The sequence below is a fragment of the Rana temporaria genome, chromosome 3, assembly GCF_905171775.1.
Source record: "Rana temporaria chromosome 3, aRanTem1.1, whole genome shotgun sequence".
Lineage (NCBI taxonomy): Eukaryota > Metazoa > Chordata > Amphibia > Anura > Ranidae > Rana > Rana temporaria.
In genome coordinates this window covers 365,112,218-365,125,323 of record NC_053491.1, presented here as the reverse complement: position 1 = coordinate 365,125,323, position 13,106 = coordinate 365,112,218, and the positions used below count along the sequence as shown (strand labels likewise).

Here is a 13,106-nt window from a genome sequence, read left to right as displayed (position 1 = left end):
GTCTTCATGCAGGGAGCAGGCTATGTAGCACACCTACAAATGGCCACTGCCCCGACCTATAACTGGTCTTTGCAGTTAGGAAGGGCAATGCATGTAAAACAAAACTAAAGAAAATTCCCAGCTCAACTTACCAGCCACCCTGCAACCAACCGAGTTATCCTAACAGTTTTTAACACAAACTGTTAGACAGGATAATTTGGTTGGCTGGCTGGTAAGTTGAGTTGGGAATTTTCTTTTGTTTTATTATATGGAGCACACTTCCGACACAAATGGTCGAGCGCATGTACGCGGCACTTCTGAAGAAGGTCAACTTCCGTGAGGCCACATATTTGTGAGCTTGGCATGAAGAGGTTAACCACTTGCCGACCAGCCGTCATTATACTGCGGCAGTTTCCCACGAATCGCCATAGGTGTACGTCGCCACTTTTAAGGGCGACAGCGGGCACAAGCTGCACAGCGCGGGACCCGATGCACGTGGCCGGTGGTTGCGATGACCGCTGGCCACACACGGGTACGAGAGCCAGAACGGGCAAGCGTGTGTGTAAGCACACACATCCCCGTTCTGACAGGAGAGGAGAGACAGATTGCTGTTCCTGATTAGTAGGAACAGACAATCAGTCTCTACCCACGGTGAGTCCCATCCCCCCCACAATTAGAAACACTGATAAGGGAACACATTTAACCCCTTGATCGCCCCCTAGTGTTAACACCTTCCCTGTCAAGCAATTTTGCAGGAGACTTGGCTTCCCAGGACTCACCCTCCCGATTTTCTGAGTCAGCAGCGCGGTGCCATTGGCTCCCGCTGCTGTCAAAGTCAGTGAGCCAATGAGCAGAGAAAGGAGGTGGGCCCAAATGGCGGCTCTGTGTACGAATGGACACACACAGTCTGGTGCCCCCATAGGAATTTGCTTGCTATGCGGAACACTCGGCAGGAGGGAAGGGCCAAGAGTGCCGGCAAGGGATTCGAGAAGAGGAGAATATGGGCTGCTTACCAGTACAGAGCAGGTAAGTATGACATGTTTGTTGTTTTTAAATGAAAAAAACTGATAGCCAGATTCAGGTAGAGATACGCCGGTGTATCAGTAGATACGCCGTCGTAACTCCAAATCTGCGCCGTCGTATATTTAAGCGTATTCCTACGCCGTCGTATCTTAGCTGTCTATTTACACTGGCCGCCAGGGGCGTGTATGCCGATTTACTCCTAGAATATGTAAATCAGCAAAATACGCCTATTCACGAACGTACACACGGCCGTCACTGTAAAGATACGCCGTTTACGTAAGGCGTTTTCAGGCGCAAAGATAAATCACCAAAAAGATGGTGCAGCCAATGTTAAGTATGGACGTCGGAACCGTAACTTTTTTAAGTCGTCCGTGAATGGGGCTGGGTGCAATTTACGCTCACGTCGAAACCAATGAGTCTTTGCGGCGTAATTTGGAGCATGCGCACTGGGATACGTCCACGGACGGCGCATGCGCCACTCGTTCAAAATGTCATTTACGTGGGGTCATGCTTTATTTACATAAAACACACCCACCTCTTCACAATTTGAATTGGACTTACGCCGGCACATTTACGCTACGCCGCCGTAACTTAGGACGCAAGTGCTTTGTGAATACAGCACTTGCCTCTCTAACTTGCGGCGGTGTAACGTAAATTACATACGCTCTGCCCACATAACTTTAAGCCACCGTACGTGAATCTGGCTATGAGACTTTAGTATCACTTTAAGGAAGACCATCACTTGAAATCACTAGTAGTAGTGATCATCGCTAGTAGTGAAATCACTAGTAGTAGTAGTTGCAGACTGGGTAAGGGAAGATAGGGCCAGATTCACAAAAGAGATACGACGGCGTATCTCCTGATACGCCGTCGTATCTCTGTTTTTGGGCCGTTCTAACTATGCGACTGATTCATAGAATCAGTTACGCATAGCTAGCCCTAAGATCCGACAGGTGTAATTGAATTACACCGTCGGATCCTAGGATGCAATACTTCGGCCGCCTCTGGGGGGAGTTTGCGTCGTAAACCAGCGTTGGGTATGCAAATTAGCAGTTACGGCGATCCACGAAGGTTTTTCCCGTCGTTACGTCGGCGCAAGTCTTAGTTTCCCGTCGCAAAGTTAGCGGTACTTTAACATGGTGTAAAATTACTCCACCATGTTAAAGCATGCCCATCTTTCCCGCGTCGCTTTTGAATTTTTTTTGTTTTCCCGGCGCAAGTACGTTACGCACGTCGCGATTCTCAACATGTCGGCGCGTCGGGAAATTTGCAAACGGAGCATGCGCAGTACGTCCGGCGCGGGAGCGCGCCTAATTTAAATGGTACCCGCCCCATCTGAATTGGGCCGCCTTGCGCCGGACGTGTTTACGATACACCGCCGCAAGTTTGCAGGTAAGTGCTTTGTGGATCTGACTGAAAACTTGCAGCGGTGTAACGTAAACGGGTTACGTTACGCTGCGCCGCAGGTACGAGAATCTGGCCCCTAGTCTTTACAGTGAAAGCATTACAGTTGTGAAAATGCTTTACCATATAAAGTAGCAAAAGTGAAATCTATGATGGAATTTTTTATTTTTTTTTTGCTATTCTTATTGTCCACTGTATATTAAAATAAAGTATCCACAGTTCTTATTAATAAATATATGTGAATATTTTGATCCAAGGAATTTTTGTGGAAGGATTCTCAGACACACAAACAAGAAGTCAGAGTGAGACTCACTTCCGAGTGGAGTGACCCATTAGACCACCATGAGTAAGCCGTTCACCTTTTCTGCTGTGCGTCTCATCTGTACTTTCTGTGCACATTTTCTACTTCCATTCCCCAAACGCATACAATCTCAGCTTTACTGCGGATTATCTAGAACGTATTTCTCTGTATCTATATTTAGCTGCCTCATCAATAATGTACAGGAGATCTTCTGAGGTCGGGATAAGAGGGAATCACACAAACATGTCGAGTAAATTATTGCTATTTCACATAAAGGAAAACACTTCTCTTAGAATTGCAGAACCCCAGGGCACTTTTCTTTTTCAATTCATCAGAACACGGACGTGAAAATACTTTCTAGTAAAATTAAAGCCTTCCCTTCAGTCTTGCACGGTTGTACAGCCTCCTCTCCTCTACTGAAATTGCTTACTCTGATTTCACTGCACACTGTGATCTTCTTTTAAATTTGCCATAGGAGATGCAAGAAAGTGAGATAGAGCCTGCCTCATTTCCTGGGTGAAGGACATACAGTGATGTCATCCTTTCCTTGCCCACCTCACCACCTAGCTTTGACTCTCCTTGCCCAGCCCTATTATTCAACGAATTTCAGTTCTTTAATCATGGAGGCTCAGCATCACATGTGGATGTTGCCTAAGGAATGCCCACTCCTCCAAGCTTAAGGGGGGGGGGGGGGTAATAAAAACATGGCTCAACCAGTAAGTGTAAATGAGGCCTTGGTGCATTATTTGGCATTTCTAACAGTTTTCCCTGTCAGTTTGTCTTTGCCCACTAGGAAAATGTTTCTACACTTCCCATCCTCAAGATACAACAGAAAATGAGGGGACATCTCTACAGAGAAAGTTGCTCCCTAGAAAAAGTGCAACCATTGGAAGATTTCCCATATATTCCTGTTCTGGTGACAACTCCAATTTTCTCTAATGCCCCTTTCACACTGGGGCAGGACGTGCGGTGGCGGCATAGCGGCGCTATACCGTCAGAATTGCAGCGGAATTCGGCTGCTAGCGGTGCGGTATTAACCCCCGCTAGCGGACGAAAAAAAGGGTTAATACCGCCCGCAATGCGCTTCTGCAGAGGAGCATTGCTGGCAGTATTACTGCGGTGTCCCATTGTTTTCAATGGGAAGGAGCGGTATACACACCGCTCCTCTCACCGCTCCAAAGATGCTGCTTGCAGGAGATTCTTTTCTCTCCCGCCAGTGCATCGCCTCAGTGTGAAAGCCCTCGGGCTTTCACATTGAGAATGCTGGGGCAGGAGTTTTTCAGGCGGCATTTAGGCGCTAAACCGCCTGAAAAACTCCTCAGTGTGAAAGGGGCCTTAGACCCGGTTCACACTGGGGCGACTCGTCAGGCGACGCAGCCGCCTGACAAGTCGCGTCCCATTCTAGTGAATAGAACCGTTCTAATAGGAGCAACGCAAGTCGCTCCGACTTAGAAAAAGGTTCTTGTACAACTTTGGGGGCGACTCGGGGCGACTTGCATTGACTTCTATACAGAAGTCATTTTGCAAGTCGCCTTAGAAGTCGTCTTCAGGTCGCCTGGCCGAGTCGCCTCCGAAGTCGTGCCGCCCCTGTGTAAACCAGCTCTTAGGGTGACCGGGTCACCATGACAAAAAGGGTAAATCCTGGGTGAATAGGGGCACAGGCGGCAATAAAAATCTGAGAGGGATTCTATATTTTCCTTCCAAAACTATAAGGAATAAAAAAAAAAAAAAAGGTTGGGCTATACATATACTAAAAGGCAGAGCTTTTTTTCTCAGAAAATAGGTGCAGAAACTCAACCACGACCCGGTCAGATTTCACAAACAGTAGAAGTGTCTTAAAGGGGCATTAAGTACCAGGATTGCATTACATACAGAGTGCAGAGTTCAGGGGGGTTACACACAGAGTGCAGAGCTGTAACTTGTAAACACAGAAACCAGACTTCTGTGTTTACAAGTGATTGTGGTGAGCAGGCACCAAAGGGTCTGAGCCAGAGGTGGTGGAGCCGAGTTCCCCCAAGTTCCCCCTGAAAAAAAGCCCTGCTTAAGGACAAAACAACATAAAAAAATTCACAAATTAAAAAAAAGGATTTTATATATACATACGCACACATTTCTCAGAATGCATTGACTGAAAAAAATCAAGGAAGTCCAATGTGAAAAGTGAAATATTTTAGCAAGCAGATTTACCCCTACCTATTATTTCAACCACTTGGATTTTTTTTTTTTACTTTTATGATTATAACTTTACATACAAAATTATTGAAAAAGACGAATTCATACTTTCAGGAAAGGACATCTGCATGTGTTTGATGTTCCTACACTAAATCATTCTCCGCCCAGCAAACATCTCATCTGCAGCAATAAGTACTTCCTTTCCTGTACTTCCTACCCCGCAGCATCTATGCCAGTCCTTGAATGAGATGCTTGTTCCTAAACTTCAGCGAAAATCACCAACCCAAGCTGGCACCAGCACGCAAAGACAGGGCAGGGTCCCAGGAGGGCGGATATAAAAAAACAATCCTTCCAGACCTACTGGGCACTGCTGATGCTAGGGGAGCGGGTATAAAACAGTTCAGCAGGTGGAACGAGACAAAACTGCACTGCTAACAAACTTGTTCCAGCAAAACACTTTAGTTTAGAATTAAGGAGAGAAGCTCCAGGCAACCCTCCCTGAATGCAAACAAACCTTTGTAAATCTTAAAATTACTTCTGGTCAAGTGAAGCTTGGACTGAAATATACAAATATTTCCCAGGGTGCATTGCTTGTTCCTGTCTGGACTAGGGTGGACTAGGGTGCCCATTTCTAAAGGCTGGTGCTTCGTCACATATGGCTACCCATTACGTTTGGCTACACGCTGGAGTGCGCATACGCGACGCCGCCATATGCGTTCCAACACTTTTACAAATGCTACATTCACATCGAAAAGCAATTACTAAAACGTTCACAAATTCCTTTTAAGCTAAATTCTCTAGCTATATTCTTTGTCACGTGGCCCTATGTGAATGGGCGAATGTCTCCTGGGACACACACAAGGTCCCAAAAAACACCGCTCCCCATTTTCCAGGAGGCAGCACGAGGAGGAGAAGAAAGAAGACCACCGGACAAGGAAGTGGCAGATTAGGACGATTTGCCTAGTAACAGCCACTTCTGGTAGGTATAAAAAAAAATATTCTAATTTTTTGTAGCCTTTTTGACAATTTTTTTTTTAGGGTGGACCTCCGCTTTAAAAAACTTTGTACACTTGCACAAAGTCAGGGATTTTGTAGAATTTGAGTCAGGTGAATGATTAACCAAATATACGAAGCAGATGCTAACGAGCATCAATTTCATATGTACTTTGAAACACAGGCATTAACAGAGACGAACAGCTGTGAAGGAGCCTTAACACTTGGTGAGGAACAGCCAAACTCTGCTACTAAGGTGAGATTGTGGAAAGCAGTTTAATTTCAAAGGTCACACACCATGGCAAGACGCAAGGTAGTTACAGTTGTATTCAAAATGATTCAACCCCCCACTGAAATTGATTGTTTTGCCCAGTTTGACATTGATTTTGATCATTCAGTCATCCTGCTTACAATTAAATCAAAGAGGCACGTGTAGGTCAGACAAATATAACATAACATTTATAATGAAATAACCACAAATGTCTTTTCTGTGCGCACATCATTATCAGTTTTATTCAACCCCCAGTTGACATTCAATCTTAGTACAACATCCTTTTACAGTTATAACAGCTTTTAAACTTGAAGCATAGCTTGACACAAGTGTCTTGCAGCGATCTACGGGTATATTCGCCCATTCGTCATGGGCAAAAGCCTCCAGTTCAGTCACATTCTTAGGCTTGCGCATTGCAACTGCTTTCTTTAAGTCCCACCAGAGGTTCTCAATCGGATTTAAGTCTGGTGACTGCGATGGCCACTCCAAAATGTTCCAGCCTTTAATCTGCAACCATGCTCTAGTGGACTTGGATGTATGCTTGGGATCATTGTCCTGTTGAAAGGTCCAACGTCTCCCAAGCCTCAGGTTTGTGACGGACTGCATCACATTGTTATCCACTATCTCCTGTTACTGAAGAGAATTCATGGTACCTTGCACACGCTGAAGCTTCCCTGTACCTGCAGAAGCAAAACAGCCCCAAAGCATGATTGACCCCCCACCATGCTTCACAGTAGGCAAGGTGATCTTTTCATCATAGGCCTTGTTATTCCTCCTCCAAACATAGCGTTGATCCATGGGCCCAAACAGTTGTAATTTTGTTTCATCAGTCCACAGAACACAATCCCAAAACTTCTGTGGTTTGTCCACATGATTTTCGCATACTGCAGTCAACTCTTCTTATTCTTTGGAGACAGCAAGGGGGTGCGCCTGGGAGTTCTGGCATGGAGGCCTTCATTACGCAGTGTGCGCCGTATTGTCTGAGCAGAAACTTCAGTACCCACATCTGACAAATCTTTTCTCAGTTCCTCAGCAGTCACAAGGGGACTTTTCTCCACTCTACACTTCAGGTAGCGCACAGCAGTCGAAGTCAGCATCTTCTTTCTGCCACGACCAGGTAGCGTTTCAACAGTGCCCTTTGCCTTGAATTTGCGAATGATGCTTCCTATGGTGTCTCTTGGTATGTTTAACACCTTTGCAATCTTCTTATAGCCATTGCCCTTCCTGTGAAGAGTAATCACCTCTTCTCTTGTCTTCCCGGACCATTCTCTTGATTTCACCATGTTTGTAACCACACCAGTAAATGTCTAGAAGGAGCTGAGTATCAGTCATTTTAAAGCTGCCTGATTGGTGCTTATTAGGCTTTATTGCTGCTCCCTGACATCCACAGGTGTTTTCAATACCTGATTGAAAACACTTCAATGAACCTCTGTTCTTCACAGTGGTAGTCTTTAAGGGGTTGAATAATTGTGTAAATGAAGAATTCACAAAAGAAACATTTACTACTGTATTACAAAACCAATTGATGTCATTTTAGTTGCATATGGTTCTTTAAGAAGTCCTTGTAGGATTTCATTCTGAATACAATTACAAATGTACACTAAATTCCCTAAAACCCTTTACAGCATTGGGGGGTTGAATAATTTTGAACACAACTGTATACTGCATCAGCAAGGCCTCACCCAGGCAAAGTGGTTGAGATCAGGGCTCTGTGGTGGATAAACCGAACCCCTTCCTTCTTCTTTACGCTGAAGATAGTTCTAAATGACATTGGCTCCGTTTGAAGTCGTTGTCCTGCTGCAGAACAAATTTGGGGCCACTCACACGCCTCCCTGATGGTATGAAATGATAGATAAGTATCTGTCTGTATTTCTTAGCACTGAGGACACCATTGATTGAGCAATGTTGAGGACCGTAGGTGCAGTGGTTGGCCAGGGAAACCTAATGCAGCAGATAAAAGACACATCTTTGAAGATGTCCAGCAGTGCCAGTGCACAAAACTGGTGGAAACTAGCAGGACCCAGGTACATCCAACTACTGTCCAGAGAAGTCTAGCCAGAAGTGGTGTTCATGGAAGAATTGCGGCCAGAAATCCATACCTCCGGTGTGGAAACAAAGCTAAACAACTCAACTATGCACACAAACTGTGGTGCAGAAAAATGGCAGCAGGTACTTTGGACTAATGAGTAAAAATTTTAGATATTTGGCTGTAGCAGAATGCAGTTTGTTCGCTGAAGGTCTGGAGAGCAGTACAATAAAGAGTTTCTACAGGCAACAGTGAAGCATGGTGGAGGCTCCTTGCAAGTTCGGGGCTGCATTTCTGCAAAATGAAGCGGGAGATTGGTCAGAATCAATGGTATCCCCAATGCTTTAAAGAAGAACAAGGTGTCCTGGAAGTGATGGTTAGGCTCCCACAGGGCCCTGATCTTTGAGTCTGTCTGAGATTACATAAATCAGGCATGTCCAAAGTCCAGCCCGCGGGCGAATCGCGGCATGCAATCCGGTATTGAACGGCCCGCCTGGTTGTTTGGACATATATATCTTTTGTGGCCCCCGATGATCTCCCAGCGCCAGGGCCACAAAGATGTATATGTCTTGGAGGACAGGGAGGAGGCGGGATGAGCGCCGTACACACACACACAGGAGAATTTCCTTCCTCTGTAATAGGAAGTCCCGTCTCCGGCGCTGCCATTGGACGACCGTTCTGTCCATCAAAGGAGGCGGGACTTTCTATTAAAGAGGCCGCCATATAAACAGGAAATTTTCCTGTAGATAATCTTTGGCGCTTGTGAGTGCATTCCTGGCAATGGTGTTGCATTCCTGGCAACGGTGTGTGCATTTCTGGCAATGGTGTGTGCATTCATGGCAATGGTGAGGATACATTCATGGCAATGGTGGATCTGCAGATGGGCACTGACCCTTATTTTGCTTCACAGTTCTTTATTAAAAATGAAAAAAAAAAATCCTGAAACTTCGCTCTTAAAGTGAAGGAATACGCCAATAAATACTGTATATCCAGATAATACGCCCAAGCTCATCTCTTTACTCACACACAGCCTCAAACAAATTTTTATGGTTCAAAGAATTTCATCAAATCTGGCCCTCTTTGAAAAAAGTTTGGACACCCCTGACATAAAGAGACAGAAGAATTTGAGACAAACTACATCCACAGAAGATCTCTGGTTAGTTCGCCGAGATGTTTTAAAAAAAAGTTCCTTTAAAAACTGTGTGGAAGTATATCTAGAATTGATGCTATTTTGAAGGAAAAGGGTGGTCACACCAAATATTGAATGAATGAATGAATGAATGAATGAATGAATGAAAAACTTATAAAGCGCGGCGCATGCGAACTGAATCGCTTCTGGGATTTCCTGTTTATTTACTTTACATTTTGTTAACTGATAAAAAAAAATCTAATAGCACTTCTATATTTGAAAGCATTCTAAATGTATGGCATTTTTTCACACCTGCCTAAAATATTTGCACCGTAGTATATATATATATATTTTACACCTATAGAATAGAGCGTGAAAGGAGAGGAGAGACAGAAATTGAGTAGAGAATAAATAAACTGGATACTGCATCTCTTTCTAAACCGAGGACATGATGCTCTCTATCACTCACGCGCTGAGATGTGAAGCCACAGTATTTATAGATCCTGACAGTTTGGCCAATTAATTGACTGTTAATAGAAGCAGTAAGTGGGACTAATCCAGCTGTATGATGCAGGTTATTAAGTGACAACACATACATTTCCAGAAGTATATACAGTGCATCTGTAGAACTCCAAGTGTAGAATAGGGCCACACACTGTTAGCGTAAGCCACGGTATGATTAAGCCCTGTTTGGTTGAAATGCATTAGTTTAATCTCCTTCCATCAGAGACACCCCTCTAAGGCCAGCCTTTGGACCTTTGTTACCAACAGTGTGCGGTGACCCAGTGCTGCACTTGGAGTTCTATAGTTATTAATCGTGCTCTGTCAGTGGCTCGACCAGCACCTGGCAGTAGTAACATGAACGAGCCAGTTAATTTCACAGCGGCATTCGAGTGGTGCTTTCCTTTACATGTTGTACAGTTTATCTGTGCCACAGATATACTGTAGTAATGTAGTAGAAATCTCAGTTCCACCACCTACAAATAAAAATTTACAAATACATTACAATCACATTTTTTTTTTAGGACAGACCAGAGTTCAGCCAGGGCGCCCCTAGGCAAGACAGCTACTTGCACCTCCCGGAAAAAAAAATAAGCTCCTAAAAGTTGGTGCCTGCTTACAGTATGCCATTGTTTCCCCACAATCCAGTATCCAATATTTGTGTATATATATATATATATATATATATATATATATATATATATATATATATATATATATATATATATAAATAAATAAATATAATATTATATATGGAGGGATTGGGGGTGAGAGAGGGGATGAGAGAGAGAGAGATGGGTGAGAGGGAGAGGGGGGTGAGAGGGGGATGAGAGAGAGGGGATTAGTGATGAGAGAGGGGTGAGAGAGAGGATGGATTAGAGATGAGAGAGAAAGGAGTGAGAGAGGGCGATTTGGGATGAGCGAGGGGTGAGAGAGAGAGAGAGGTGAGGGGGGAATTGGGGGCAAGAGAGAGGGGAGGATGAGAGAGAAAGGGGGGATTGAGGATGAGAGAGGGGGTTAGGGGAGAGAGAGAGAGAGAGAGAGAGAGAGAGAGAGAGAGGGGGGGGTTTAGGGATGAGAGAGGGGATTGGGAGAGAGAGGGGTGAGAGGGGAGGATGAGAGAGGGGGGATTAGGGATGAAAGAGGGAGAGAGAGGGGGGGTGAGTTAGAGGGGGAATTGGGGGGCGAGAGAGAGGGGGGTCAGGCATGAGAGAGAGAGCGCGAGAGAGAAAGGGGGATTGGGGGATGAGAGAGAGGGGATTGGGGGAGAGAGAGGGAGTGAGAGGGAGTGAGAGGGGGGGATATGAGAGAGAGAGAGGGGGATGAGAGAGAGAGGGGGGTGAGAGAGAGAGAGAGAGAGAGAGAGAGATATGAGAGAGAGAGATGAGAGAGAGATGAGAGAGAAAGGGGGGGTATGAGAGAGAGGGGGGATGAGAGAGAGAGAGAGGGGGGGGTGAGAGAGAGAGGGGGGGTGAGAGAGAGAGGGGGTGAGAGGGATAAGAGAGAGAGAGACCCCTGTCTGCAGTCCCTTTTGTGAGCCCTAGGCGGCTGCCTAGTTCACCTAGCGGGAGCACCGGCCCTAAGTTCAGCTTTATAACCTGACAGAAGTTCCAACTATTGACCACTCTATCCAAAAACTGTGACAATTTTTGTCTCCATCATCTGGACTGCTCAAGCAGAGATACTGCCCAGAGCGACTTTTCAACATTTTCTCTCTGGCGTTTATTTTGTCAGCACGCTCACCTCAATTTCCACAGGACGGTTAAAGTTTAGCGTTAGTAATTCCTTGATGGATTCAGTGATGTTCTGCATGCTGAATCGTCTTGACAGAACTGAGAAATAAAAATACAAATCAATTATAAAACATTTTTTTGTTCCTGTTCTACAGCCCCTGGCAAAAAAGTATGGAATCACCACTTTTGTTTATTCAATTGTTTAATTATGTAGAAAAGTAATAATAATCACAGATGTGCCTCAAAACTATTTTTCATTTTACATTCCAACCTTCCGGCTTCAAAAAACGGTTAAAAAAATAAAGAAAACTGTAGTCAGTTGCAACTGTTTTTGCAGATTAACCACTTCAATACCAGGCACTTACGCACCTTCCTGCCCAAGCCAATTTTCAGCTTTCAGCGAGGTCGCAATTTGAATGACAATTGTGCGGTCACTCTACACTGTACCCAAACAATTTTTTTTGCATTTTGTTCCCACAACTAGAGCTTTCTTTTGGTGGTATTTGATCACTTCTGCGATTTGTATTTTTTGCGCAACTAATAATAGAAAATTTTGAAGAAAAAAAAAAGTTATTTGTTTCTGTTATTTATTTTGTAAATAAATATGTTTTCTTCTTAAATGGCGGGCACTGATATGGCTGCACTGACGAGCACTGATAAGGCGGCACCAATGAGGTAGCACTGATGATGGGCACTCATAGTGATGGGTACTTATGGGTGGCACCGATAGGTGGCACAGATGGACACCGATTACTGGTGGGTGACATTGCTGGGCATCACTGTTTTTATCACTGTACTATTATGGTGTCAGTCAGTGCCCATTTGTGGCATATGTATGGCATATTTTGGCACATGTGGATGGCCATGGGGGATGTACCTGGCCATCCACATGTTGAAGGCTTCCCTGGTGGTCCTGGCAGCTTCCCTGGTGGTCCAGTGCGGGCATCCGAGGAATTCCATCAATGATTGTGGGAATTTGCATGTCTTCATACTTTTCATTGGAACAGCACCAAACAAAAGTTCCAGCGTCATCACCTTGCCCAATGCAGATTGGTGATTTAATGCGAAATATCACTTTCATCCAGTCATTCACAGTCCACGATTGCTTTTCCTAAGCCCATTGTAACCTTGTTTTTTTTTTTTTCGGTTTAGGTGTTAAAGGGGTTGTAAAGGTAAAAAAAAAATTCCCTAAATAGCTTCCTTTACCTTAGTGCAGTCCTCCTTCACTTACCTCATCCTTCCATTTTGCTTTTAAAATATCCTTATTCCTTCTGAGAAATCCTCACTTCCTGTTCTTCCGTCTGTAACTCCACACAGTAATGTGAGGCTTTCTCCCTGGTGTGGAGAAAGCCTCTTGAGGGGGTAGGGGGCGAGCAGGAGTGTCAGGACGCCCACTAACACACAGCTCCTTTCTATATCTGCAAAGTAGAGAGCATCCTGACCCTCCTGCTCGCCCCCTCCCCCCTCAAGAGTCTTTCTCCACACCAAGGAGAAAGCCTCGCATTACTGTGTGTAGTTACAGACAGAAGAACAGGAAGTGAGGATTTCTCAGAAGAAATAAGGACATTTAAAAG

General features: G+C 44.8%; 1 protein-coding gene across 2 annotated transcripts in view; it reads right to left on the bottom strand.

Moving 5' to 3' along the window:
* The window catches only part of KIAA1549 (KIAA1549 ortholog), a 155,370-nt gene that overhangs the window by 57,957 nt on the left and 84,307 nt on the right, over positions 1–13,106 (bottom strand). For both annotated transcript variants that reach the window (XM_040345399.1, XM_040345400.1), the window contains exon 3: positions 11,543–11,631. In XM_040345399.1, coding sequence (XP_040201333.1) covers positions 11,543–11,631 — 89 coding nt within the window. The remainder of the gene's footprint in view (positions 1–11,542; positions 11,632–13,106) is intronic.